Source organism: Suillus fuscotomentosus (genome assembly GCF_016647785.1).
Source record: "Suillus fuscotomentosus strain FC203 chromosome Unknown F5891scaffold_31, whole genome shotgun sequence".
NCBI classification, from domain to species: Eukaryota; Fungi; Basidiomycota; class Agaricomycetes; order Boletales; family Suillaceae; genus Suillus; species Suillus fuscotomentosus.
Window position 1 is genome coordinate 516,472 of NW_024539543.1, and position 25,263 is coordinate 541,734.

Genomic DNA, 25,263 nt, shown 5'->3' on the forward strand with positions numbered 1-25,263 from the left:
CGGTGAGAAACAGCACAGCATAAATGTATAACATCCCGGCGCCTGATACCATCCTCTGCTTCAAGCCTAAGGAGTAGCTCTCTATTAGTTGATTAGTGGCCACGCTCGCACCAAGTTTTCGAAATTTCATGACCGTGGTACTGCGGCGTCGCGTCCTATTTTGAAACTAGAACACATTCTTTGCTTCCGGCGAGTCGATGATCGATCATACTCCGATCATCCGAAGAGATTTTATATAATTCTACGTGTACAAAAGAACACAATGCACCACCTTAAGCTTAGCATCTTCTGTTCTTCTCGAAGCTAAATCCATTCGCATCCTCGACTAACAGGCCGTCATCCCCACTTCATCGTTCGGGAGAGCTGATAGCTGTATGTTTCTTCCATCTTGCCATGGATATGATGCACTGCTCGTAAAGTACAACCGCAGGCTGACGTGCATGATCTACGTATCATCGTTTGCAAATGGCGACAGACCCTCCAGGAATAATCACCATCCTTTGAATCAGAATTGTCTGGTAAAGTATTACATAAATAGCGAGCAACCGTACAAATGTTGGAGAGGCATTGCCATCTCAGCGCACAAAGACCTTGTTTCTGTGATGCACTCTGCGGCCAAAGAAAAGTTACCATGCCAAAAGGCAGTCCCTCGATGATTCTGATGCTCACATACAGTCCTGCAATTGATTGGTCCTCCGGGCGACCCGATTCTACTTACATAATCGAGCCACAGTATTTTATTAATAGCATCCACTCTCAACAAAACGACTGGTGTGCACAAGGTACGCAGGCTTAAAATACTTAAGAATCCGATCATGCGCAGTGCGCCCACCTCAATTCAATATCCATGGTATCATAGTATCATGATCATCAAAAACACCCTCGCGCTCTAGGCAACTCCGTGTTGCAGTGCGACTCGCTACAGTACTTATTGGCAACTGCTTGCTGCAGACCTCCATTTACCCATTGTGACGCTCGAGAATGTCAGCCCCAGACACTTTCGGTTTACAGTTAGCCAAGGTAATCCAATCGTACTTTTTGAGCAACCTTTCTCTAATCTCTCCAACTATTCAAGTACACTAACGGTAAGGTTGGGCTGGTAACAATCTTATCATTATTCACGATTCTCCGAAGTCGCTGCATCAGCAATCCTAGTAAGTTGCGTCTCGTCAGTCTCATTATTGCTCTGATATATGACCAGATTTATGACTACTTTGTCACCTTACATTCCGAAGTCAGAATAATCAGCCACTCGTGCCTTGGTGCTGATATTTCTTGTAGGTTCAATGGACCTGGGGACGGAAGTGGGGAATCATCCGGACTGCATTCACGATTTCACGATATGCACCTTTTGCTGGTGCGCTTATGACCTCGTACTGTAAGATACGCCGGTGCGCGCTACTATACAAAAGCTGATTCCTGACCAGCCGCTATCAAGACATGGGGTATGCAAGATGTGAGTACACCTTTGAATTATGCAGCGCCATTTGCAACTCACATCAACATATAGTGCGCACCCTTTAACGATGCCGTAAATGGTCGGTTCGCATAGCTCATGACATGACTTGGCGATGACATTTCGCAGGCATACACTTCTTGGGCATAATTGCCTCGGAAGGTTGGTTTTCGCATTTCACGTCAAAGCACGCATTTATACTCGCACAACAGGTCTATTGATTTTCAGGGTCTACGCCTTCTCTGGCAATAAGAAGACTTATCTTATCATTCTTCTCTCATTTGGTTTGGTACAACAATATCTCCATTCCACTGTGCACCGCTGACCTGTATGCGCAGGCCATCTTGGTGACGTGTGCGATTCTAAGTGCTGCCCCCATCAATTTTAACATCCCAGGAGGCAAGGTCTCAAAGCTTACTTCTTAGTCTTAGTATTCATCTCCTTTCAGTCGGCCCCCCTTGTGTGTTTGAAGGGGCTCGTAGCAGTGCCCTCACTTATGGAGTCTTGATGTTTTTCGAGATAGGTGAGGCGACTATTCTATTCAAAATTCCCTATTTGATAATTCACTTCTAGTTCTCATGTCCACCACTGTATTTCTGAGATATCGACACTATCTGGGTTCTCATAGCGCGCTGGTGAGGAGTATCTATCGTGATGGACTACTCTACATGTTCTGCATCATGAGTATTAACACCATTGTTACTATTAATTTCGCGCTGACATCTCTGTAGTGATATCTATGGTCAATGTGATGATTATCGCTGTGTTGCCTGTAAGTTCTTTCTTTGTTTTTGTTGACCTCAAGAACTGAGTAGACTTCCTAGCTCTCTTACAGCGAAATGCTAAACACGTTAGTCCGCTCAACTATATAGATAGATATATGTTGTCGAAAGCTCACATTCCTCATTCTAGACCTCAGATTGTTGCGCACAGTGTTCTTGCTTCTCGAATACTGTTCAACCTTCAAGTGAGCGCGGAGCGACCGCTCTTGCTCACCGACCGATCGACTTCAATAGAATTACTATCCCAGCCACATACATTCAAAGTGCGACCTGGAGACAGCGAGACAGCTAGCCAGCCAGATTAAGCTCAGACCTACTGATAGTTCTGCGAGTCATACAGATGGCGCTTGTTATTTGAGCTTCCTGACTATCCTCACCCATTTCAGCTTGTATTTTCCGCGTCTTTCGTATTTTAGTAGCGAGCTACTCTACTACTTAGGTGTATGTGTTCTCTGTGCTAACAAACATGAGGAAGTCTTTTTTGATTTGTTGTTATTTAGGTTTGAGACCCATGTCAACATCCCTATATGTAAAGCCTACCCTGGGACTCCAGATGTTGTTGCGATAACATAGCCCAGGCTCGGCTCTACGGCGCCTCCATCGACAAAAAGTACGATCTAGGTGCAGTCCCGCCCCGTACGTGAGCACGACTTGAACTATACCAAATCCAAGGCTCCAAAACCTGCTTTTTGTGCGTCGCCACACTCAGATGGTGGTACGTATACCTAGTGCTACGGGTGCTAAATTTGAGTTTTAAAATTTTGCTAAGTAAAACGACTGGGAGGCTTATCATGTCACATGTCAAGTCGAACCCGTGTGCTCCGATCACACAGTGCGACTATTTTAATCCATGCATCATGACATCGTGATCATCAAGCCACCAATCCGAGATCTGAATGCCGGGCGCTCTAGGTCACTGCACACTCACAGTCCTCGATACGTTGATGGTCACAGCCGTGATCTGCAAGTATACAAGGCTGCAGTATTTATTGACAACTGCTTGCTGTAGACTTCCATTCATCCACTATCCCACTTGAAAATGTCAGTCCCGGACACCTTCGGTTTGCAGTTGGCCAAGGTAATCCAATCATACTTTTTGCCCAGTCTTTCTCTAATCTCTCCAACTATTACTATTCAAGTATACTAACGGTAAGGTCGGGCTGGCATCAATCTTATCGGTATTCACAACTCTTCAAAGTCGCTGCATCAGCAATCCTGGTAAGTCGGGTCGCTTCAGTCTTATCACAGCTCTGATGTATGTCCAGATTTATGACTACTTCGTCACCTTACACTCTGAAGTCAGACAAATCAACCACTCGTACCTTGGTGCTAATATTTCTTGTAGGTCCAATGGACCTGGGGGCGGAAGTGGGGAATAGTTCGGACCGCCTTCATGATTTCACGATATGCACCTTTTGCTGGTGCGCTTATGACCTCATACTGTAAGATATACCTGTGTGCGCTACTATACAAAAGCTGATTCCTAACCAGCCGCTATCAAGACATGGGGCACGCAAGATGTGAGTACATCATTGATCTGTGCAGTGCCAATTGCAACTCACAACAACATATAGTGCATACCTTTTAACGACGCTGTAAATGGTTGGTCCACATACTAGCTCATGATATATTTTGGCAACATCATTTCGCAGGCATACATTTCTTGGGGATCATTGCCGCAGAAGGTTGGATTTCGCATACTATGTTACAGCATGCATTTACACTCGCGCAATAGGTTTATTGATTTTCAGGGTCTACGCCTTCTCTGGCAATAAAAAGGCTTATCTTATCTTTCTTCTCTCCTTTGGTTTGGTACAACGATACATCTATTTCACTGTGCACCACTGACCCGCATGCGCAGGTCATCTTGCTGGGGTCTGTGGTTCTAAGTGCTGCCCCCATCAATTTGGATATCCCGGGCCCAGGTGAGGTCTTAAGGTTCACTCTTTAGTCTTTGTATTCATATCCTCTCAGTCACCCCGCCTTGCGCTTTTGTGGGGTCTCTTAGAATTAGTAGTGCCCTCCCTTATGGACTCTTGATGTTCTTCGAGATAGGTGAGACGACTATTTGATTTAAAATTCCCCACTTGATAATTCACTTCTAGTTCTCATGTCCATCACTGTATTTTTGAGATATTCACACTATCTGGGGTCTCATAGTAGTGCGCTGGTGAAGAGTATCTATCGTGATGGACTGCTCTACATGATCTGCATCACGAGTACTACCGCCATTATTATTGTTGATTTCATGCTGACAACTTTGTAGTGATATCTACAGTCAATATGATCGTTACCGTTGTGTTGCCTGTGAGTTCTTTCTTTGTTTCGTTGACCTCGAAGAACTGAGGTGACCCCCTAGCTCTCGGACACCGAGATTCTAAACACGTCAGTCAGGTCAAGGATATATGTTGTCGCAAGCTCACATTCCTCATTTTAGACCTCAGATTGTTGCGCACAGTGTTTTTGCTTCTCGGATATTATTCAATCTTCAAATGAGCAGGGAGAAACCGCACTTTCTCAATGACCAATCGACGAATTCAGTGGAATTACTATCCCGTTCACATGAGTTCGAAGCGCGGCCTGGAGGCAGTGTGACAGCTGTCGAGCCAGATGAAGCTTAGTCTTGCTGATCGTTCTGTGAGTCATGCAGGTAGCGCTTGTTATTTGAGCTTATATTTTTCGCGTCTTTTGTATTTTAGTGATGAGCTACTCTGCTACCCAGGTATATGCTCTCTGTGCTAACAAACACATTGATGAGGAAGTCTTTCTAGAAAAAAATCAATCCTGATTTACTGTTATTTAGTAGGGTTTGACATCCTATACATAAAGCCCGTCCCCCGTATTGAACTCGGTTGTACATATGTATGTCTCTTGTATGACTCGGAGTGAACACGTATTGCAGAAGTGTTTCTCATTCGACGAGTAGCGGACAAGCTTGTGAGGACTATTGCGATCTGCGATGAAGTCGAATTGTTGCGAAGCTATGTAGCATCGCCCATGGCTGTGAATAGCCTAGAAGATGAGATCTGAGGGCGGACATCTCCTTGCTGTAGAACAAATATAGACTATCAATCATGAGATGCGCCAGAGTTCAAGTTAGCCGGTATCCGTCGTGTCCTCGTCCGAAACAAGAACGCGGTTCTGTGCCATTCGTCTGTCGTTTCTCAGTGGGAAAATTGATCATGGCAAGGGGACCCCTTGCCATGACCATTTGGCTGACTGATCACAGTTTGTTCAGGCCTCCAAGTCATACGTTGTGACTGCAATGCACCCTAACATTGAAAGCGGAAGACTTTTTCGTGTTATCGATGAGGACAGCCCTGTTGATCGAACAGATTCTGAGACAAGAAGGCCAATTCTGATATGTTGTACGTATGCTGCAACTGAGTCTAATCATAATGAGGACGTTGAGGAGGAAAGGAGAACAATGGCTAAACCGGTATTACACTGCATGGCGCTCATACTGAGCTCGCATTCGATCTATTTCTGCTTGCAACTCAGCCCCAACCTGCAAGAATAGATGAGTAAATAGCGCAACGAATACTGGAAAGAACCTCACCCGCTCCTCCCTCCTTACTACTTCCTCTTCCCTCCTTACTGGAAACTCACCTGCTACGCTTCTTTCTCCTTTGCCATCCTCATCTTTTCTGCCGCATTCACAATAAGTGCCCACTCATCATTATACTATTTGCATATCTCGTCCACACTGTCTGCTTTATCTATCGGGAAACCAAGGTAACTTGAGCGCACTGCGCTCTCTTTGGTCTCGAAGCAGTCAGGGGAGAGCCTTTTGAGGGCATCCCAGACAGTGTGGATGTACTAGCGGCACTGGTACTGGTATAGGTTGTATTCTGGTGAGTGCCGGTTTAGGATGGATAAAAGCACGGATAGTTGGCGTGCTGAAGGGCGGGTGGATGTGAAATGAAGCTCAGTGAAGTGGTTGAATTTGCCATATGTGTGGTATAGATATGCCGGGATGTTGGTAACGCTGTTGAAGGTGGTGAAAATGGAATCGCGCGGGGGATGCGTGATGAATGCATGGGTCTTGATGAAGATGAGCCATCGTTACGGTTGTTGTTGTTGGTGGCATTGGTGTTGGTCAATATCGCCTCTGCATCTTGTTGTGTAGGATGATAAAAATGGAGGAGTAAGAACTGAGTTTTTGCTCCTCCATTTTTGTCATCCTACACACCTGTTCAAACTCTGGTAATTGCGTAACATTCTTGATGGTGTTATGCAAATGATGACAGGCGTCACATAAGTCCAAGATCGTCGGGATTGTGTCAACGATATCGCGTCGTGCATTTTTGGTAACTGCGGTGCTATCAGAGCAGATAGCAGCCCCGTTGCTCGTACAGCACCTAGTTTTCTTCGCAACTCGTTTATCTCTGTCATGAGTTCTGTTTCACGTTCTGGAGGGCAATCGAGATCGAGGTTCTCTTGGTGAGGGACGACGACAGAAAGATCGGCAGGAATGGCGAATATGTTGTGAAGGGACCATGTCTCGAAAAAGTCGAAGGCAATGTCCGTGTGGGATTCCAAAAGTGTTTTTGAGTACGGCTAAAGTAGTAGATACGAATAAATATGGCCAATCATGCGCTGCTCGGAGGATAAACAAGTTGGAGCGCAGATGATAAATGAGACTCACCTTGTAGGCAACGCTCAAACATATGCATCAGCCATCACGATTAACTCTTTCTCGCGTGAGTCAGCGAACTGCATGCAAGAACCAGCGGAAAGATTATCAGTCCTAGTAGTACAGATAAATAGCAATAAGGGCGAGTGGATCATCTTCAGAAGTCCCACCCGGTTCGAACTTGCCATGACTCTCAGTGTTCCTCAGCGTCGGCTACGTGAGTTTCCAGCGATCAACATTCAACTCAGGAATCTTGCTTGAGGTCTTGCACTGAATGCTTACATGGACAAGCCACTGGTACTGAATATTGAATATTGAATCCCTGACATTGCATCAATCAGGCTGTGTGCAGCAAAAAAAAAGTACGTCTTTCAAATTCGATCACAATACCAAAGTATCACTTCAGCCATATCCTACACCGCGAGTTGTCGAAGGGTCGCTTTGGTACCACTTGATACTTACCAGGATAGTAATCCCACATCAATTGAATCTGTCTGTGATATCTTTTCCCGGACCTTTTCCAGTCCCCTCATGGCGCTTGTACAGTGCCAACTTGCCATCCTTTGCCACCAAACTCAAGCCTACCCCCACATCTTCCTTTTTCACAGCATCCAAAATATCCTGAAGCACGAGTTTCAACTTCGCGACACCCTGTTGAGCATGGCGGGCATGAATCTGCATGCTCTCCGAGCCAAGCTCTACTTTTTCCAGGGTGTTGAAGCTGCCGCGTTCGTGCTTCGCGATATACAGGAATGCTGTCTGAGAAAGATAGGACTGTGGATATACCTCTGCCCAGTCGATCTCTCGGCGGGCAGCGCGTGTTTTGAGCTCGATGAGAGAGGATTGTGGGACAACTTTGCGTGGAGTCGTTTGTCTGATCGTAACGCCACGAACGGTTGGCACCGTGACTTGAGGCTTCTTAGTGTCCCGGCTGCTGGAGACGGACGCTCCGCCAATACCCAGGCCTGAGAAGGCTGCTAAGAGGTCGTCCTCGTCGTTTGTGTCATTGGTGGAAGAGGTGCATGCCTCGATCGTGAAACGAAGGAGAACCTTCAGTTCACCAATGTCCTGTCAAATATGATATGTTGCGATAAGTGACACCACCGAAAATGCAAGTGTCTTACGATGGAAATCATCCGGTGATGACCAGTAGCTCTCTCGCAGCCGCGAGTGACTCTCGTGGCCGCTTTCTCGTACTCATGACTATACCCCATAAAGCCTTGTACGGTGTCCGTGTTCTGTGCCTCAAGGCGTGTGAACAAGCACGTCGTGCCCGCTACATCGATATCGATACGAAAGTCTTTCTCATCTGATGAGCCACTAGCCCAACGGAGAAGCTTGCGAAGGTTATTGCGGTCTGTGACGAAATCGAACTGCTTGAAGTTGAAACTGGGATTCATGTCATCGATGGCTGCGAATAGGGGAATGAGGGGGGACATTTTTCGCATGTAAAATGCATTTTGATCCACAAAGCGTGTTCCAGAGTCAGCCGGGACGCGCTGGGGGCCTGTGAACCAGACTCTGGGAGACCCTATGCGACACCAGCAGGTCACTGATCAACTTGATCTTACTCAAACATTGACTATATGCTTACCAGGGACAGCAATTGTTGGGGTTGCAGCCTCGATCCACGAGTATGAAGCGATGGGCTTGACGTTTGTAACTTCCACAGGACTAAGAGTACCCGTGCTCCGTTTAAACTTGGCTACCTTGTCCCCAAGGTCTTTGAGGATGAAGGAGTTGTCAGGTTGTGAGGACTCTGTTGCTCTGGGAGGGCGAAAAGGGTATGCCTGACGTGTACCAGTTGGCGCATTTCGCAAGGTAGACATTGTGGATTGCAGGAGTGATGAGAGGTGAAAAAGCAAGAGAGCGCTTGATAGATAAGACTCAAAAGAGCACCCAATAGAGGGGTGCGACGATCACTGTTTGCGCCCACTGTACGCCGCACATGATCGATCTTGGGCTTGTGATCAGTGTACTAGTATGAAACAAGCTTGCTTGGCGTGATTGCGAATCTGATATTCCCTAGCCGCCGCTGGAGAAAGTTTGAACCTATTCACGTATGACTGGTCTAACCCATGGAACGTCAAAAATACACGTAGACCTATTGTGAGTGTTACGATGCGACGTCGTCGATGCCTTGAAGAGAATCCAACCTTTAGTAACCCTATTGGCGCTGAGTGACCAAGCGCCATCCCGGCGGAGCTCATGGGCATTGGGTACCTGAAAGTTTACATAAAATTGAGTAAACCGATAAGTATCACGCACACATTCTATTCACCGCTTGCCCGAGAATTTGCCAGTCCATCATGCACGATTCATAACGGGAACGAAGCGAAATTTCCCAACAAAGGCTCCGTCGAGGAAGGTAGAGTACAACAAGGTATACATAGTTTATAACTTCACAAATAACGTAAATTTAGACCGTCAAGCTAACCGCGCTTGCATTGAACGATAAACGAAAGTGGTCATTGAAAGAAAATAAAAAAAAGACAAAAAGGAATGCACGAGGTCGTACTCAGCATCCGTCTTCCTCTGCAACGCTCATCCCCGAAACCCGCTCTTCCATCCTACAGCACCTCCATTACCGCCGTCGATACTCGGCCGTGGTTTGAAGCTCTCCTTGCGAATACGACCCGTCGTCTTTTTAGCTGCTGACTCCCTAGAATGACTGGACGCCATCGAGGCAGAGTTGTACGATCGTGTGCTCGCAGGATAGTGCGAGCTCACGCTTGAGTTGAGATGTGTTACGCTCGTATGTGATGTTGATCGTGGCATCGTCGAAGGATTGCGGCCCCATCCAAGTGCAGCGTACCCCTGCGAGTTCTTTGAATGGGAAGGCATATGCGGCGCGTTTTGCGTGGTTGGTCGGGGGAGAGCTGAATTGCCGCTGGGTGTCCGGCCCCTTGTGGGCGATCCTGGACGTGCTACGGTACGATGCGTGCCATCGATGAGTTTCTGTCGTTTATTAGTTCCGTGGGTATTCGAAGACGTCGATGATCCTGGCCGAACGGCGGGTGTTACCACGCCGTGATGAGATGCGTTGGATTTACCAGGGACATATCCTCCTTTGGAAGCGACATTTGCCCCGTTGCTGGCGGCTGCGGCGGGCTTCAGGCTTTGCGAAGCCCCCCTATTGAGTGCCTGCGCAGAATATTGAGAAGTAGGCGTTCTTTTGCGATTCTCCTGTTCGTTCGCCGATGCATTCTCCATCAACAATTGGAGCATGCTTTCACCATGCACGAGGAAAGCTCGTCCATGCGTTTGTTCCCATGTAGGCAGCGATGACAGTAGTTGTTGTTCAAGCTGTTCGGAAAACAATTAGACGGAAGGTAGAGAGCATGAATAGGAATTAACAAACCTTGGGCTTCTCTTTCCCAACCCTCTTTCGCATCTTCTCTTCCCGGAGCAGTCTGCCAGGATCTCGTCCCCCACCCCTTCCTAGAAGGCGCGTCTGATCGCTAGCTACACGCTCTAGCTCCTTCTCTTCCTCACAAATATCCATGTACTTCTTGATCGACGTCAGCAGTGGCATCTTGAGCCGCACTTCCGCTTTCAGGCGGGCGATCTCATGCTCATGCTGGCTCAGTAAATCTTCTGTATGTTCATCTACGACATATCCCCTCAGTTAAACTCCACGAAGGGGGTGACAGAAACAAACTCACCATCGGCGAATGCAGCAAAATCATTCCGCTCATCTTCTCCTACCATGAGCTCCTCCCACAGGCTCTCGATTTCTGTGCGAGCATTAGCGATAAACTCGCCCATTCTCTCGCGCTTCAAGTCAATCATGCGCTCCAGTTCTTCTTCATACGCTTGGACCACAGAAGGCGTCGTCCCGCGATTCGCCTCGACAAAACCATCCATACCCTCCTCACCCACACCCATGCGTCGCCAAAGCGCCTCCAGCTGATCATACATGGCTTGGATGTGTACTTCGCGGCGCCTCTTGAGTTCATTCAGTTCGGCATGCAGTCTATCACCCCAAGCCAAGATCCCCTGCGTCGGTTCGATACCACACGAGTTTAAGATTGTTCCAGGTGGCGAGTCTTGTGGTGATGAGTCGAGTAGCTCGATAAAGCGTCCAAGTGACCTGAGGTATTCATTTTCGTTGGGGAACTCGGAAACTTCTGGGAGGGCTATAGAAGGCTGTGGGGGAGAGGATGATGAGCAAAGCATGTGGTTATCAGATGTCCCGATCGATGAAGGAGTAGGCGTCGAAGGTCCGGCAGTTGAGGACGCAAATGGATCTGCACTGGAGTTGAGACGCGTACTACCTGCGGATGAAGATCGTGGCAGAGAATATCTTGGTACGGCAAGTGTTGAAGATGAGGTGGCAACCGGTGTCGTGACAGTGGGTGGTGGAGGGTCGATACCTAATTCTGAGTAAAGCCAGTCGATCTGGGTGAAGACTTCACCCAGTTGAGTTAGTCGCCTCAACTGCAAACCTGTGATCAGTGATATATAGATAAACAAGGAAAGACTGACTGACCACTTCACCCTTTCCTCGTACAAGCTCCTTTTCAAGTTTGGAAAAACGTTCAGGCATAACATCTCGTAGTGCTGTAGGGTTGTCTAGTTCCTCAGTAGCAGCAACCGCGGGAGTTAAGATATCTTGTTGAAAGAAATGGGAGCCCAGCGTCCGTGCGAGGGCGTTCAGGCGATTGGTCAACGTTGTGAGCTGCTCGAGTTTCGTGTGATAGATCTAAGAGACTATCATCTCAGTAGATCACGCGCCCAAAAGATCCGACTGACCTGTCTTAGTTTCTCCTGGTACACAGTGGCGCTTTCATATCTCCTTGGCAAGACTTTCTCGGCTTTCAGATCACTGAGCGATCCAGCAACTTTAGCATGGGTGCCCAACGCTCTCGAATACCGAGCACAACCAGACTCCACTCCTTCACATTTTCCTATCCAATCATCTACTTGTTTCCTCCGCACCTCTATCTGAGACTCGACGGCCTTGGTCAGGGTATGCTGTAATGTCTGTAGTTCATCTTCCAGGGCGGTTTGTGGTAGGCCAAGTTGAACGTGGAGTGTCGGTAAAAGTTGGGTTTGGGCATTTAGGTGTGTGTGTAGTGTTGATAATAGCGTGCTTAACGTTAGAGACGATGATGAGGACATGTTTGGCGCGATGAGAGATGTGGCATCCACAACATTCGCGTTGGCGACCATTTCGAACCATGTCCAGGTCACGTGTCAGTGACTTCACGCGTCCACACAACCGCGACGGGCCACAGGCATATGGTTATGAATCCAACGAAATGCGTGAGCCTTCATGACAAAAGTCCTACGTGGTGCTCATTCACCACCGAGCTGAGTATGCTGTCCGACCCTAGCACATTTGCATCCACAAACTCAGTACGGACCCTAAACTATCGAAACAAAGGACAGCACTGCACACATCTTGCCAGAGGCACAATATGGATACAACGATATTTTTAATCCATGAACCAGCTCTATTCGACGTGGATAGCAGTAATGGACGAGTAAGTAGAGCGGGTACGATATGTCTTATCTAGTTTCCACTTATCTCCTTGGCGAGCTGCTCAGCCTTGGACTTGACATCCTCGATCGTGCCGGCCTGTTCAATACGTCAACAAATACCAAATCAAATTTATACACCTATCCGTACCATGTAAAATGCAGACTCAGGCAAGTTATCGTGTGTACCAGCAAGGATCTCCTTGAAAGAGCGGATGGTGTCCTTCAAAGGCACGAGCTTGCCTTCGTAACCCGTGAAAACCTGTGCAACTTGGAATGGTTGCGACATGAAACGCTGGATCTTACGAGCACGCTCGACCTAGTCTTTGTCAGCATTCAGCATTGCTTCTGTCTTTGTATCACTGACCGTCAACTTGTCTTCTTCTGATAACTCATCCATACCCAGAATAGCAATGATATCCTGCAGAGACTTGTAGTCCTGAAGAATCTTCTGAACGGCGGTGGCAACATCGTAGTGCTCTTGACCAACGATACGGGGGTCAAGCATACGTGACTTAGAGTCAAGGGGGTCCACAGCGGGGTAGATACCGAGCTCGGCAATACCACGCGACAGTACAGTGGTAGCGTCCAAGTGAGCGAAAGTGGTGGCAGGAGCAGGATCAGTCAAATCATCAGCGGGCACGTAGACTGCTTGCACAGAAGTGATTGAACCCTTCTTAGTGGTTGTAATGCGCTCTTGCCTACATCGCACGTCAAATGAATACTAGAGCGAACACAGTAGTGCACATACATGCCACCCATATCAGTTGAGAGTGTAGGTTGGTAACCGACGGCGGAGGGGATACGACCAAGGAGAGCAGACACCTCGGAACCTGCCTGAGTGAAACGGAAGATGTTGTCGATGAAGAGCAGCACATCCTGGCCTTCCTCATCACGGAAGTACTCGGCGATAGTGAGGCCAGTAAGCGCCACACGAGCACGTGCACCAGGAGGCTCGTTCATTTGGCCAAAGACGAGAGCAACCTTCGAGTCACCCTCGAGGTTGATAACACCAGTTTCAATCATTTCGTGGTACAAATCGTTACCCTCACGAGTACGTTCGCCGACACCTGTTGAATAAAGGAAATAAGGCCTGATGTGACCAAAAAAATCAAGTTTAACCAACCGCAGAAAATGGAGAAACCACCATGGGCTTTGGCAACATTGTTGATAAGCTCCTGAATCAACACAGTCTTACCGACACCAGCACCACCGAAAAGACCAATTTTACCACCACGGGCGTAAGGAGCAAGAAGGTCGACGACCTTAATACCGGTCTCCAAAACCTCAGCAGTGGTCGACTGATCAACGAATGGAGGAGGGTCGGCGTGAATTGGCGAGAGTTTGACACCTTTTATAGGACCACGCTCGTCAATTGGTTCACCGATGACGTTCATGATGCGGCCGAGAGTTGCGGCACCGACAGGAATTTGAATAGGAGCACCGGTGTCAACTACCCTTTGTCCACGGACGAGACCCTCGGTACCGTCCATAGCAATGGTACGGACAGAGTTTTCACCAAGATGTGATGCGACCTCAAGGACAAGACGGCCACCGTGGAAGTCCAAAACCTCCAGCGCGTTGAGAATGGGTGGAAGAGCATCGGTCTCGAACTGAACGTCGACGACGGCACCAATGACAGTTTTCACAGTCCCAGAAGCTCCCTTCGCTTCCGTTGCATATGTCCGTGCTATATAACCCGAGTTCACCCGGTTCAAATGGAATGACGCGAAAAGGCCAAAAAAACTCAGTAAGTGTCAGAGATGACAATCCCAGACTTAGAACTAACCGTGTTGCGCTGATGCACGCGAAGGACGAACGGCTGCGTTTCGTTTTTGGGAGGAGGAAGGAACGGCAACACGCGACAAAGAATAAGCAGCGGTGTTGATGAACCGGCTTGTGTTTCTTGCAGTGTTGGCTGCTCTCCGTGAGAGGCGGGTAACGCCGCGAGCAGTAAGCATTCTTCTGGTGAGCGACGACGACGACGACGACGACGGATGTAAGGTTGCAAGGAATCGTTACCCGACACACTTATTCCTAAACGTGCAAAATTCAACTTCCGTTCAAAGCTCCGCCATCCGCACCAGCAAACGTTACTCATAGTACTTAGAGTCTTAGACTTCAAGTCGACTCGTCGAGTACTATTTACCGAGCTCACGATCGTACGGTTCTGGGTCGATAACATCTACGTGTTTGCACATACAAGGCGAGCTTCAAGTTGCGGCCGGGCATCTTCAAGGGAATCTGAGGGCGGCTATTGGGCATGTCTTTTTGGCGCCTACCTGGTTGATCATGATTGCACGAGCTTGCCGTGGCCGATTGTGATCTATATACTTGTGCATCCCCGTCATGTACTCCATCTTCATGCCGACCATTTGTTGCGCGATGCTACAGTCATCCTGTTTCCTATGGTGCACCAATTGTGAGGCACCAACCGTTCGAACCTGACTGAACATATAGAGAGTACCACTTCACTTGCCACGATATTTTGTAATCATTCAGAATTTCGACTTGCTGCGGCAGTAGCTGTACATGTATCCATCATTATATGATACACGAAAATCAAAAGGTAAGTTTAGTCTGCACAGTCTTTTCTTCCCCTGAATCTCGAAGTCCACAGCACTAGTGTCTTCGGCTGTGTGGTAGCCTTGGAACAATTTACTGTCACAGCAAGAAAGCACTACAACGTGTACCTGATTATCTAAAGATAGCAACCGATGGAAATTGCCCGGGGCTTTTCGGATTTCTCCATGACGGTGACGCCTGTTCAAGTCCTATGACAACTCCTATGGCCAGATTTCAATTTCAAAGGAAATACCCGTGCGCGGTGCTAGATTCGGGGCTGTGACAGACCGTATTAAATGATATGCAGGTGAAACTTAGCACATCAAGAATACTTTCATCATCTTCACCATGTCAGCTACGACTGTAGGTTTTCAGACCGCGCAGGTGAGTCCTCATTTTCTGGCCCATAGTACAAATGCTCATGTTTCAATGTCTTTGCACATCAATAGTATTTCACAGGTACGCGCTTCGCTACTAGCACTCCCATTGCCCGTCTGACGATAGAGATAGTTGCAGCAATGGCAGCAGTGGTGAGTGTCTGAACTGCGGTCATCCATAACTCTCTGCACATCTTTGAACCTAGGTCTTTGACTATTGTTTGACGCTTCCACAAGAGGTTTGTGACCCCGTTTGAGTCCTATGCACGCTAAGTTGGCTCGCAGGTCCAGTTGATCTGGGGAAAGAAATGGAACATCGTTAGAGTTTTGTTTACTCTCACTCGTTATGCTACCTTGATGGGTACTGCTATGACCACGTATTGTAAGTCGCGAGTTCTTGCATGATGTATCACGACTTGATGAGATTTAAGCTGCGGTGACTGACCGGCTTAACTACACAAGCGTTCGTGAACTCGTGATTCGAATTAAACTCTCGCTGATTGTCCTTCAGTGCGCAACTTTCGACTCTGTCTCATATGGTAAGCAGCGCTGGGACAGACTCAAGTCTAGCATGGACATTGAACACTCATTAAGGTTCACATCTGATAAGCATCATCACTGCAGAAGGTCGGCCTGCTGGCGCTTTCGTCCTTTTGAACTAGTACTAGTATGCTTATCATCTACTCTGCAGGCCTGCTTATTTTTCGTACACTCGCCTTTTGGCATCAGAGCAAAAAATTGCGGGTGTGGCTTCTCGTTTTTGCTGCAGTGAGTGCTGGCTTGATGATCCACTGATCAAACCCAAATTTGCATTTGGACAGTTTTGCATTGCAGCGGCAGTCGGGGTGTCAAACGTCGTCTCCAGTGTCACCGTGACTAACCCTCCAGGTACCTGCGCTTTATAATACCGAGTGAACATCTTTGCTAAGCTATTGTAGGGGTCAACAGCACAAGTTGCGTGTTTGAAAACGGTGGAAAAGGTGGCGCCATACAATATGGTTTTTTGATCATTCATGAGCTAGGTGACTCAACTTGATACTATTAAATACCAGGGCTGTTAACCTGTGTCACAGTGCTCATGATCCTTACGATATACAAGAGATTCAGCTTTTACAAAGGTACGCGGGGTCGCCTCGCCACCATCCTTTATCGCGATGGGATGATATACATGACCTGCATCATAAGTACGTCTTCTTGTTTATGCACCCATGCAGGTCTAACAAGAGTCCTTCAGTGGCATCCTTCGCAAATGTTCTTATCGCCCTGTTTGTTCCTGTAAGGTTTTACCAGTAGGCATTGGGTCCATAGGATTTACTAAAATGCTCGACATGTAGGAGACATATACTGATATCCTGGACGCGTCAGTACATTCCTTGATCTCACAGGTTCTTCTACTGACTTCTCTCAGACCGCAACTCGTGATCCACGGAGTGCTAGCCTCCCGTATCTTATTCAATCTGCGACATGAGAGCCATCAGTCTGATTCTGCGATCATTAACGGAATTTCTCCTATCGTTGACACGCGCATCCCTGGAGCCCATAGTGTTGCATTCGTGAATACAAACCCAGGGATGGTGGAAGTGTAGTTTTGCATGTTCGGCGAGGATCTCCAGCACCCACAATTACATCCATCTATATTCTAATTTCTTCAGCGTACATGCGTGAAGTTAATATTTTCAAAATTGTACTACATAAAATGATTTTGTGATTGGTGTTACCTTCAAGTTCCCAAAAAAACACCATTACTTATTTTGGGTCCTGGAACACCTTCGCTTCAGGCGATGTTACTATCCCATCCACTGCAATCGGCACCCACAGAAGTCGGCACTTTCACAAAACTCGTATTTCTAGCTACTTAAACACAAAATTCTTAACATCTGTATCATTCTCTCTCTAATACAACTCATTACGAGGTTGAACGACCACGATTAAAGCAGAATTGAGTGAGATAGTCGAAAGTGCCGAAGTCACGCAGAAATGTCACCTGCCGATACATGCCATGACGGAGTTTCATTGATGTTATTTGACATGTGTAAGGACGGAGCGTGTTATATTTCCATCTACCTCATGTGGATGCTGCACCTGAGCTCGAGTGAGTCGGCGGTAACACTAGAGCCTCATGTGCTCCGAATCACTCAAGCGTTCACTATCCGTATATAACAATCGCGTGAACAGCCCAGTGTCACGGCTGCAATACTTACCCGACCCAAACGTAAATTTAACGTTCAACGTTAACTTCCGCTGTTGGGAGATCGATCATCTGTTTTGACGAAACCATCTATCTGGTTCATCATGATTGTACGTATTTGGTTCGCAACGATGCTGATTATGATTTACATACATGTACATCCCTGTACCATCTCATGCCAAACATTTGTTTCATCACAGCTATTCTTGATGCATCTGATGGTGCACGAGGCAACAATCATTCAAACATGATCGAACCCACAGCAAGTCCCCGATAATCTGGTCATCTATATTCTTGTATACCACTCCAGAATGTTACCGTGATACTTTGTAAGTATCCATCCCATTCGGAACTTTATTCATGTGTACCAGTGGCAGTACTCATAATACATGGAATTGCCCGGTTTTCAGAAAAAGATGCCTAACTTTAGTTTACAGTCTTTCCTTTGCCTGAATTTCGGAGTGCAAATGTCTTCTGTCGTGCGCTCTCAATAGTGATGCATTATACAATCGCTGATGGGCAGAGGGATATGTGTGGAAGTCAAGAGCGCTGCATGAGCATCAGTAGACTGGTGAGTTCTTGCCGGTGATTATGCCGATTGCGATGCATTTACATGGTCATATATTCCAGTGTAACGAAATCCTTTCCTATATCTTACGGTATATTACACTATCTTCTTCTCACCAGTTGTCTGATGCGCCCAAGCATTCGACAGCCATTGAAATGCACGTTACGTATTGGAGATCCTTGGAAGAGTTTGTGATGCCGCCTGTCCAACTCATGACCAAACTCCAAAGGAAATCGTATGTGCGGTGCTGGATTCGGGGCTGTGACAGATTTTATTAAATAGCATACAGGTGAAACTTAGTATATTAAGAACACTTTTCATCGTCTTCTCCATGTCAGCTACGACTGTAGGTTATCAGACTGCGCAGGTGAATCCTCATTTCCAGTCCATAGTACAAGCACTTAGGTTTCAATGCCTTTGCACATCGATAGTATTTCACAGGTACGCACTTCGCTATTAGTACTCACACTGCCCGTCTGACGATAGAGATAGTTGCAGCAATGGCAGCAGTGGTGAGTATCCTCACTGTGGTCATCCCTGTAGTAATTTTCCACATCTTTGAACCAGGTCTTCGACTACTGCTTGACGCTTCCACAAGAGGTTTGTGACCCCATTTGAGCCCGATGCACGCTAAGTTGGTCTGCAGGTCCAGTTGATCTGGGGAAAGAAGTGGGGCATCGTTAGAGTTTTGTTTACTCTCACTCGTTATGCTACCTTGATGGGTACTGCTATGACCACGTATGGTAAGTCGCGAGTCCTTGCATCATGTATCATGACTTGATGAGATTTAAGCTGCGGTGACTGACCGGTCTAAGTACACAAGTGTTTGTGAACTTGTGATTTGAATTAGACTCTCACTGACTGTTTCTTCAGTGTGCGACTTTCGACAATGTTTCATATGGTAAGCAGCGCTGGGACAGACACTCTAGCATGGACATTGAACACTCATCAAGGTTCACATCTGATAAGCATCATCGCTGCAGAAGGTCGGTCTGCTGGCGCTTTTGTCGTTTGGAACTAGTACTAGTATGCTTATCATCTACTCTGAAGGCCTGCTTATTTTTCGCACATGGGCCTTTTGGCATCAGAACAAGAAAATGTTGGTGTGGCTTCTCGTTCTTGCTGCGGTGAGTGCCAACTTGATGATCCACCGGTCACTCATATTTGTATTTGGACAGTTTTCCATTGTAGGGGCTGTTGGAGTGACAAGAGTCGCAGGCATCCTCCATATCGCTGGTCCTCAGACTCCACGTATCTGCGTTTTATGACATTGAGTGAACACTTTTGCTGACTTATCATAGCGGTCGACCAGACAGGCTGCGTGTTTGAAAATGGAAAGGGTGACGCCATACAATATGGTTTTTTGATCATTTATGAGCTAGGTAACTCGAGTTGATACTACTAAATACCGGGGCTGTTTACCTGAGGTGTCACAGTGCTCATGATCCTTACGATATACAAGAGATTCAACTTCTACAAAGATGCTCGAGGTCGCCTCGCCACCATCCTTTATCGCGATGGGATGATATACATGACCTGCATCATAAGTACGTCTTCTTGTTTATGCACTCATGCAGGTCTAACAAGTGTCCTTCAGTGGCATCCTTCGCAAATATTCTTATCACCCTGGTTGCTCCTGTGAGGTTTTACTAGTAGGCATTTGAGCCCATAGGACTTACAAAAGTGCTCAATATGTAGGGCACGTACACCGACATCCTGGATGCGTCAGTGCATTCCTTTATCTCTCAGGTTTTTCTGCTGACATCTCTCAGACCACAACTCGTGATCCATGGAGTGCTAGCCTCCCGTATCTTATTCAATCTGCGACATGAGAACCGTCAGTCTGATTCTGCGATCATTGACGGAATATTTCCTATGGTTGATATGTGTTGCACCCCTGGAGGCTGGAGGCCATAGTGTTGCATTCGTGTGAATACAAACCCAGGGATCGTGGAATTGCATGTTCGGCGAGGATCCCTAGCCCCCACAATTACATCCATCCACGCTCTAATTTCTTCAGCGTACATGCGTGAAGTTAATATTTTCAAAATTGTGCTAAGACGGTTTTGTGTTTAGTGTTCAACCTTTGCTTCAGGTGATGTCATTTAACGTGTGTAAGGACGGGGCGTTTTATCCCATGGAAGTAATTCCGTCTACCTCATGTACATGCTGCACCTGATCTCCACTAAGTCGGCGGCAACACTAGAGCCTCCTCATGTGCTCCGAGCCTCCGAGTCGCTCAAGCGTTCACTATCAATCACGTGAACGGCTGGGAGTCGGTCCAATCGCATGAGCGTGCATCTTAGCACAATTGCCTGTGAATAATTCGGCCCCAGCACTAATTAATCTTCTCTTAACACGTTCTGCAAAATCACTGTCTTCTGAGCCTCGTGCACATGTTCAAACCCTGCTCAACCCTTTTCAACTTGCGATGCTCTCAAAGTACGATTCCAGTTTTCATAGACTCCTTACTGCGATTTTCTCTCGTTCCATGAAATTTCCCACTGATGTCCCGGGGTTATTTACATTGGGCGAGATTCGACTTGACGTTGCGGCATGGAGAAGTGTGCTCTTGCATAGTAATTTTCCCTCGCAGTGTGTCCTTGAACAAGTCATGTTTCGCAAAGCTTCCAAAAGAGAACAGCATGAATTTATTGTACTGTATTTTCGTCATTGGGACGCCTCAGTGTCTGCGACCGCCCATGTGGTCGTAGACCGTACTCCAAAGTCATACTCGAATGACAGTGGCTCCTCCACACCTACTACACAAAGTTCGTCAGGCATCGCTTCCCCTTCAGCTTTACAAACTCCCGCCCTTGATTCCGTTTCCACTAGCCCAGACACAGGTACTAGCCCTCACAAGTACCTAAAATCAAGATACGGCCAATACAAACGTCTTTGCACCCTCACATTCTCTGCAACATCCGCACGCCCCTCGGCAACTCAGATATCGGTTCTTTTATCTGTTATAAGCACCCATGCACCCAACTACCACCTGTATCAATTTCAATGCTACTGGTTCGCCAGTACTATCTGGGAGGCCATAAAACAGCTCTTCCCTGGCTATCTCGAGTCAACCTGCAAGGGATCCGCTCTCCCTGCTATGATTTTAAGGTGGATAAGGCAGACAGTGTGAAGGTCGTGTGCGAGGAGTACGCCAACGAGTGGAGGCGCCTCGAAAATGAACCAGAGCTGAAGAGGCAAGCAGAACATGCCAGAACACAACAGGTCAGCCTTATATGGACTAGAGATTTGATGTTAACATTGTGATCCTTACAGACCTGGATGGATGGTTTCGCTCATGATCTGGCTCAGCGCGAGGCAGAAATTGACCGCTTGCTAGTGGAAAATGCCCAATTACGAAGTAGTTTGGGGTGATTTTTATATGTATGTATAAGGTTCCCACATTTTGAAATGCAAAATTTGACTCCCCAGGTCACAGCGCAGCAATTTGCGACAATCTATCGTACTATTACCACTACTTTCATACCAATACACCAGATTTCATCTAACCGTTTCTACTTACGTGCTACGGTATCTGGAATACACCTGTCGTCCTGGTTGTTCCTGTGAGGTTTCAGACATTTTGGTCTACAAGACTTGCTAAAATGTTCGACCTGTATGCCACATATGCTGGCATCCTGGATGCTTCAGTACATTCTTTGATCTCACAGGTTCTTCTACTGACTTCTCTCAGACCGCAACTCGTGATCTACAGAATGCTAGCCTCCCGTATCTTATTCAACCTGCGACATGAGAGCTACCAGTCTGATTCTGCGATCATTGACGGAATTCATCCTATTGCTGACATGCATCGCAGGCCATAGTCTCGCATTCGTCAATACACATTAGCGATCGTTGAAGGGTAGTTTTGCATGTTCGGCGAGGATCCCCAACCCCCACAATTACATCCATTCAAGCTTCCTAAGTTGTTTTTATTCTACTTTCTTCAGCATGCATTATGAAGTTGACATTTCCAAAATCGAACCAAGATGATTTTATGTTTAGTGTTACCTTCTCAAAGGACGCTATTATTCTAGGGTCCTGGAATACTTTCGTTTCAGGTAGCATCATTTAACATATGCAAGGACGGAACGTTTGATCCCGCAGAATCGATTCATGTCTACCACATATGCGTGCTCCACCTGAGCTCCACCATCCATATATTTCATTCATAACAATTACGATACAAAGCTAAGTTCCATTAAACTGTACGATATAGCTACCCCCAACCTCCATCCCATAAAATCCAACAACTATATGTAAGATAGACCGAGCGCCGTGGTAAGATACGATAACCACGTCCAGCGTGCAATAAGAATAACCCAATAACCATATGGGAGATGTGGACGAAAAGAGCGAATATTCAAAGGGAATGTCGGTGATAGAATGAAGCGAGTGTGGTTAACCGTGGAGAGAACAAATTTCAGAAGGAATGTTGGTAATAGAATGAAATGAGTGTCGTTGCCAAGCAGTAGAGAGAATATTCTAAAGGAATGTCGGTAATAGAATGGAATGAGTGTCATCCTTCGTAGAGAGGAGTTGTCTCAAAAATTGCAGTCAACACTAGAGAACGGAAATAAGGAGTAACGTTAGCAGCAGTGACAGATGCGGGGTAAGGTGGACGTACATATTCAGACGCTATCCTACGTCGCGTTCTTGGCAGGAACGATATATCCAGAAACCGACTTGATCATCGCTTGGAGACAGAATTCGTACTTCCAATGCTCAGCGTGGGCCCTGTTAGCAAGCAATTGTTTGCACCCCTTCTGATGCCGAGCCAAAGAATCGGTCCTCGACGACAGCTTCTTGCAATAGGGGCATCGGTAGGATGTAGCGAAGTGGACCCCTTCGATGTGACGGCTCAAATACATCATCGGCCCTGTGTCCGGGCAACCTTCGAATTTGCAGGGAGTGGGTTTCTTCGCTTCAACCCCATGCCAAAACCACAGGTGGTCTTCAATACGGATCTTGTCCACCTCTATGAACAGACCGCACGGCTGGTCGGTCCAATCGCACGAGCGTACGCAGGTCAACTGTGGCCAGTGGTGGTCATGGACGTTTCCAGACGCATCGGGGTAGGTATCGTCCAGTTCCATCGCCCCAAATCTCCTCGTTCGGAGGGGATTTCCGTTGGGATCATGGGTCCTGCGGCTACTGATGTCAACGGGCTTTGGGTCGTGAACAGGCATGGTCATGATCGTGGGACTGGCATCCGCTAGCGTGTATGGACCATATTTGCCTGGTCTGCAGTCGTCGGCGACGTTCGGGCGTCTGCGCTTGCGCGTTGTTGGTGGAACGGACGAACTCAAACCATCTTCAAGATTAGAGGTCTGGCGGGTTTTACGCTTACGAGGCCTGGTAGATGCCGTCCAGTCGAGAACAAAGGAAGTTGGCTCCACGCTTGAGCCCCCACTAGATTCCGTCTGCAAGGGAGCATATTGACCTTGGGGGAGTGGCGCAGAAGGGTAATGCGCGTTGGACGGACCTGCAATGGTGGGAAGTTGCTGGTAAGGGTGAGAGGGGGCGAGATGATATCCATGCTGGGCAAATGCGTGGCCTTGCAGCGGTGCTGGAACGATCGCGGAGGGCTGCAAATAGTACGCACTTGGGGGTCCATTGGCATGATATCCAGGATTGTATTCATTCTGGGACCAAGCGTGGTGGTGCGGCGGTGCTGGAACGATCGCAGAGGGCTGCAAATAATACGCACCAGGGGGTCCATTGGCATCATATCCAAGATTATATCCATGCTGAGACCATACGGGGTCTTGCGGTGCGACAGAGGGCTGAGTATATATGCCAGGAAGCTCGTTCGTGAAGTATCCAGGGTTGTATTCATGCTGGGGCCAAGGATGGTCTTGCTGGGGCGCTTGAGGGACAGCAGAGGGCTGCGGAGGGTAGTAGAGCCCCTGATCGATGTGGGGCAACTGGGGGAGACCAGCCACCGGGGCGGTGAAATTCTCCAATGTCGGAAACGACTTGAACATCTGAGGATTTTGAACATTTTGTGAATCGGCCCAAGTCCTGGAGAAACAGATGAGCAATGACGAGGGCTCAGTTGCGAGTGCACGTACCCTTGTTGCGTCGCTGGCAATTCATCATAGTTTGTCCTGTCGTTGAACGTGAGTTGCTTGGCCCAAATAGGCTAATTAGATAGGCTTACTTGTCAACGTGAGCATCAGGCTGGGCCTGCCAGCATGTCTTCGTTAATTATACTACGCATTAATTCGTCGCTCTCTTCAAACAATCTGTACGACCGTGAGTTTGAATAGATGATTTAGGTAAAATCACATACGCATCCAGCTGGGCGCGCACTTCGGGGGACGTCTCACCGCTTTGGTGAGCTGCAAACAACTTAGCCATGTCTTCTTCGGACAACGGAACGAAATCAGTATCGCCGGGGAGCGGCACGTAGTCACCTGACATAGGCATGGACTCGCTAAAAATGATGTGATTAGGCGCGTCCTCGAACTCAAGATCGAACACCAACCTATCGAATGGCGTATAAAGACTGTAACACGGGGAACTGGATGCGTAAGGTAGTGTTAGCATATAAAGATATCCGCCTGACATGCGAGTAGACTTACATAGACGTATTGATGAATTGAACAAGCGAAGTGGCTAAGATGACGAGACACAATTGGAAAGTAAAGACGAAGATGAGAGAAATGGAGCAGAGAACGATACCGGGTTTTATATCTCTCGATGGGCGGGCAAACGATAGACAAAGGACGACTGTGGTCGTGCATTGAAGCCATCGGTCTGACATTATCCCCCGACAACACATCGGGAAAAGGTAAGCGTCTGTGGACGCTTTCCTATAGGATATGCACCTGTGGAATTCACCGCTTTGTAGCGCCACGCGTGCATCAGTCCACAAGAACACAAACATGACTGACCCTTGATAAACTTAGAATGTGACGATAAAGTGAGTGCCGGTCCTTCTCCACTAGAGGGTGACATCACATGTGGAGAAGTACAATTCCGATAAGGTTCTGATTATGGGATTCTCGCGGACTCGGAGCATTGTCGCGGCACACTTGACCACAACCACAAACTTTGACAGCGGTATCTGCTTAAGACAGTGACAAGCGAGCTTGAGCATAAGTGGGAGGTAGTTGCGCAGTAGAGAAACGGCAGGCACGAAGGTGCGTCACGGTAGAATCACAAAGATCTGAAAGTTTTGATGCGTAAGGTCAGTCGC

The 25,263-nt window shown here is 47.5% G+C and overlaps 10 protein-coding genes across 10 annotated transcripts; 5 read left to right on the top strand and 5 right to left on the bottom strand.

Moving 5' to 3' along the window:
- Positions 1-775: 775 nt before the first annotated feature.
- Positions 776-1,881, top strand: F5891DRAFT_1232803 (uncharacterized protein; the record flags this gene model as incomplete). Its single annotated transcript, XM_041369595.1, has 10 exons — positions 776-1,020; positions 1,076-1,085; positions 1,135-1,154; positions 1,202-1,234; positions 1,282-1,378; positions 1,428-1,456; positions 1,511-1,538; positions 1,586-1,618; positions 1,669-1,745; positions 1,795-1,881. Exons 1-10 carry the CDS (start codon positions 982-984, stop codon positions 1,879-1,881), a joined length of 453 nt encoding a protein of 150 aa, XP_041225305.1. The 5' UTR covers positions 776-981.
- A 922-nt stretch (positions 1,882-2,803) lies between these two features.
- Positions 2,804-4,871, top strand: F5891DRAFT_394331 (uncharacterized protein). The gene is made up of 16 exons (XM_041371681.1): positions 2,804-2,953; positions 3,008-3,316; positions 3,378-3,387; positions 3,437-3,456; positions 3,504-3,536; positions 3,584-3,680; positions 3,730-3,758; positions 3,813-3,840; positions 3,891-3,923; positions 3,974-4,050; positions 4,100-4,163; positions 4,213-4,293; positions 4,344-4,457; positions 4,505-4,545; positions 4,598-4,623; positions 4,676-4,871. The coding sequence occupies exons 2-16, from the start codon at positions 3,278-3,280 to the stop codon at positions 4,857-4,859; spliced, it is 876 nt and encodes a 291-aa protein (XP_041225306.1). The 5' UTR covers positions 2,804-2,953; positions 3,008-3,277; the 3' UTR covers positions 4,860-4,871.
- A 1,702-nt stretch (positions 4,872-6,573) lies between these two features.
- Positions 6,574-6,789, bottom strand: F5891DRAFT_930087 (uncharacterized protein; the record flags this gene model as incomplete). Its single annotated transcript, XM_041373937.1, has 1 exon — positions 6,574-6,789. A coding segment is annotated over one exon (216 nt), but the record flags the coding sequence as incomplete, so codon positions are not given.
- A 601-nt stretch (positions 6,790-7,390) lies between these two features.
- On the bottom strand, positions 7,391-8,544 carry F5891DRAFT_916203 (uncharacterized protein; the record flags this gene model as incomplete). The annotated part of the gene is made up of 3 exons (XM_041373709.1): positions 7,391-7,942; positions 7,999-8,405; positions 8,469-8,544. Coding segments are annotated over 3 exons (1,035 nt in total), but the record flags the coding sequence as incomplete, so codon positions are not given.
- Positions 8,545-9,196: 652 nt separating this feature from the next.
- Positions 9,197-12,056, bottom strand: F5891DRAFT_1110324 (microtubule associated protein-domain-containing protein). Its single transcript, XM_041363707.1, has 5 exons — positions 11,630-12,056; positions 11,367-11,579; positions 10,540-11,314; positions 10,236-10,483; positions 9,197-10,180 (listed from the first exon to the last, which is right to left on the bottom strand). Exons 1-5 carry the CDS (start codon positions 12,047-12,049, stop codon positions 9,419-9,421), a joined length of 2,418 nt encoding a protein of 805 aa, XP_041225309.1. The 5' UTR covers positions 12,050-12,056; the 3' UTR covers positions 9,197-9,418.
- A 69-nt stretch (positions 12,057-12,125) lies between these two features.
- On the bottom strand, positions 12,126-14,435 carry F5891DRAFT_1038263 (ATP2, beta subunit of the F1 sector of mitochondrial F1F0 ATP synthase). Its single transcript, XM_041361885.1, has 6 exons — positions 14,148-14,435; positions 13,485-14,048; positions 13,110-13,428; positions 12,726-13,059; positions 12,510-12,677; positions 12,126-12,458 (listed from the first exon to the last, which is right to left on the bottom strand). Exons 1-6 carry the CDS (start codon positions 14,317-14,319, stop codon positions 12,393-12,395), a joined length of 1,623 nt encoding a protein of 540 aa, XP_041225310.1. The 5' UTR covers positions 14,320-14,435; the 3' UTR covers positions 12,126-12,392.
- Positions 14,436-15,271: 836 nt separating this feature from the next.
- F5891DRAFT_1189543 (uncharacterized protein) lies at positions 15,272-16,886 on the top strand (the record flags this gene model as incomplete). The annotated part of the gene is made up of 14 exons (XM_041367182.1): positions 15,272-15,307; positions 15,373-15,453; positions 15,507-15,539; positions 15,586-15,682; positions 15,732-15,763; positions 15,812-15,839; positions 15,895-15,927; positions 15,992-16,068; positions 16,122-16,188; positions 16,239-16,322; positions 16,374-16,484; positions 16,535-16,575; positions 16,635-16,660; positions 16,709-16,886. 14 exons carry the CDS (start codon positions 15,272-15,274, stop codon positions 16,884-16,886), a joined length of 924 nt encoding a protein of 307 aa, XP_041225311.1.
- A 1,501-nt stretch (positions 16,887-18,387) lies between these two features.
- F5891DRAFT_1189544 (uncharacterized protein) lies at positions 18,388-19,973 on the top strand (the record flags this gene model as incomplete). The annotated part of the gene is made up of 15 exons (XM_041367183.1): positions 18,388-18,423; positions 18,488-18,497; positions 18,549-18,568; positions 18,624-18,656; positions 18,703-18,799; positions 18,849-18,880; positions 18,930-18,957; positions 19,010-19,042; positions 19,107-19,183; positions 19,235-19,307; positions 19,358-19,438; positions 19,493-19,603; positions 19,654-19,694; positions 19,755-19,780; positions 19,829-19,973. 15 exons carry the CDS (start codon positions 18,388-18,390, stop codon positions 19,971-19,973), a joined length of 843 nt encoding a protein of 280 aa, XP_041225312.1.
- A 384-nt stretch (positions 19,974-20,357) lies between these two features.
- Positions 20,358-21,433, top strand: F5891DRAFT_394799 (uncharacterized protein). Its single transcript, XM_041371683.1, has 2 exons — positions 20,358-21,284; positions 21,336-21,433. Exon 1 carries the CDS (start codon positions 20,488-20,490, stop codon positions 21,190-21,192), a length of 705 nt encoding a protein of 234 aa, XP_041225313.1. The 5' UTR covers positions 20,358-20,487; the 3' UTR covers positions 21,193-21,284; positions 21,336-21,433.
- Positions 21,434-22,867: 1,434 nt separating this feature from the next.
- F5891DRAFT_915170 (uncharacterized protein) lies at positions 22,868-23,083 on the bottom strand (the record flags this gene model as incomplete). The annotated part of the gene is made up of 1 exon (XM_041373693.1): positions 22,868-23,083. A coding segment is annotated over one exon (216 nt), but the record flags the coding sequence as incomplete, so codon positions are not given.
- Positions 23,084-25,263: the final 2,180 nt, after the last annotated feature.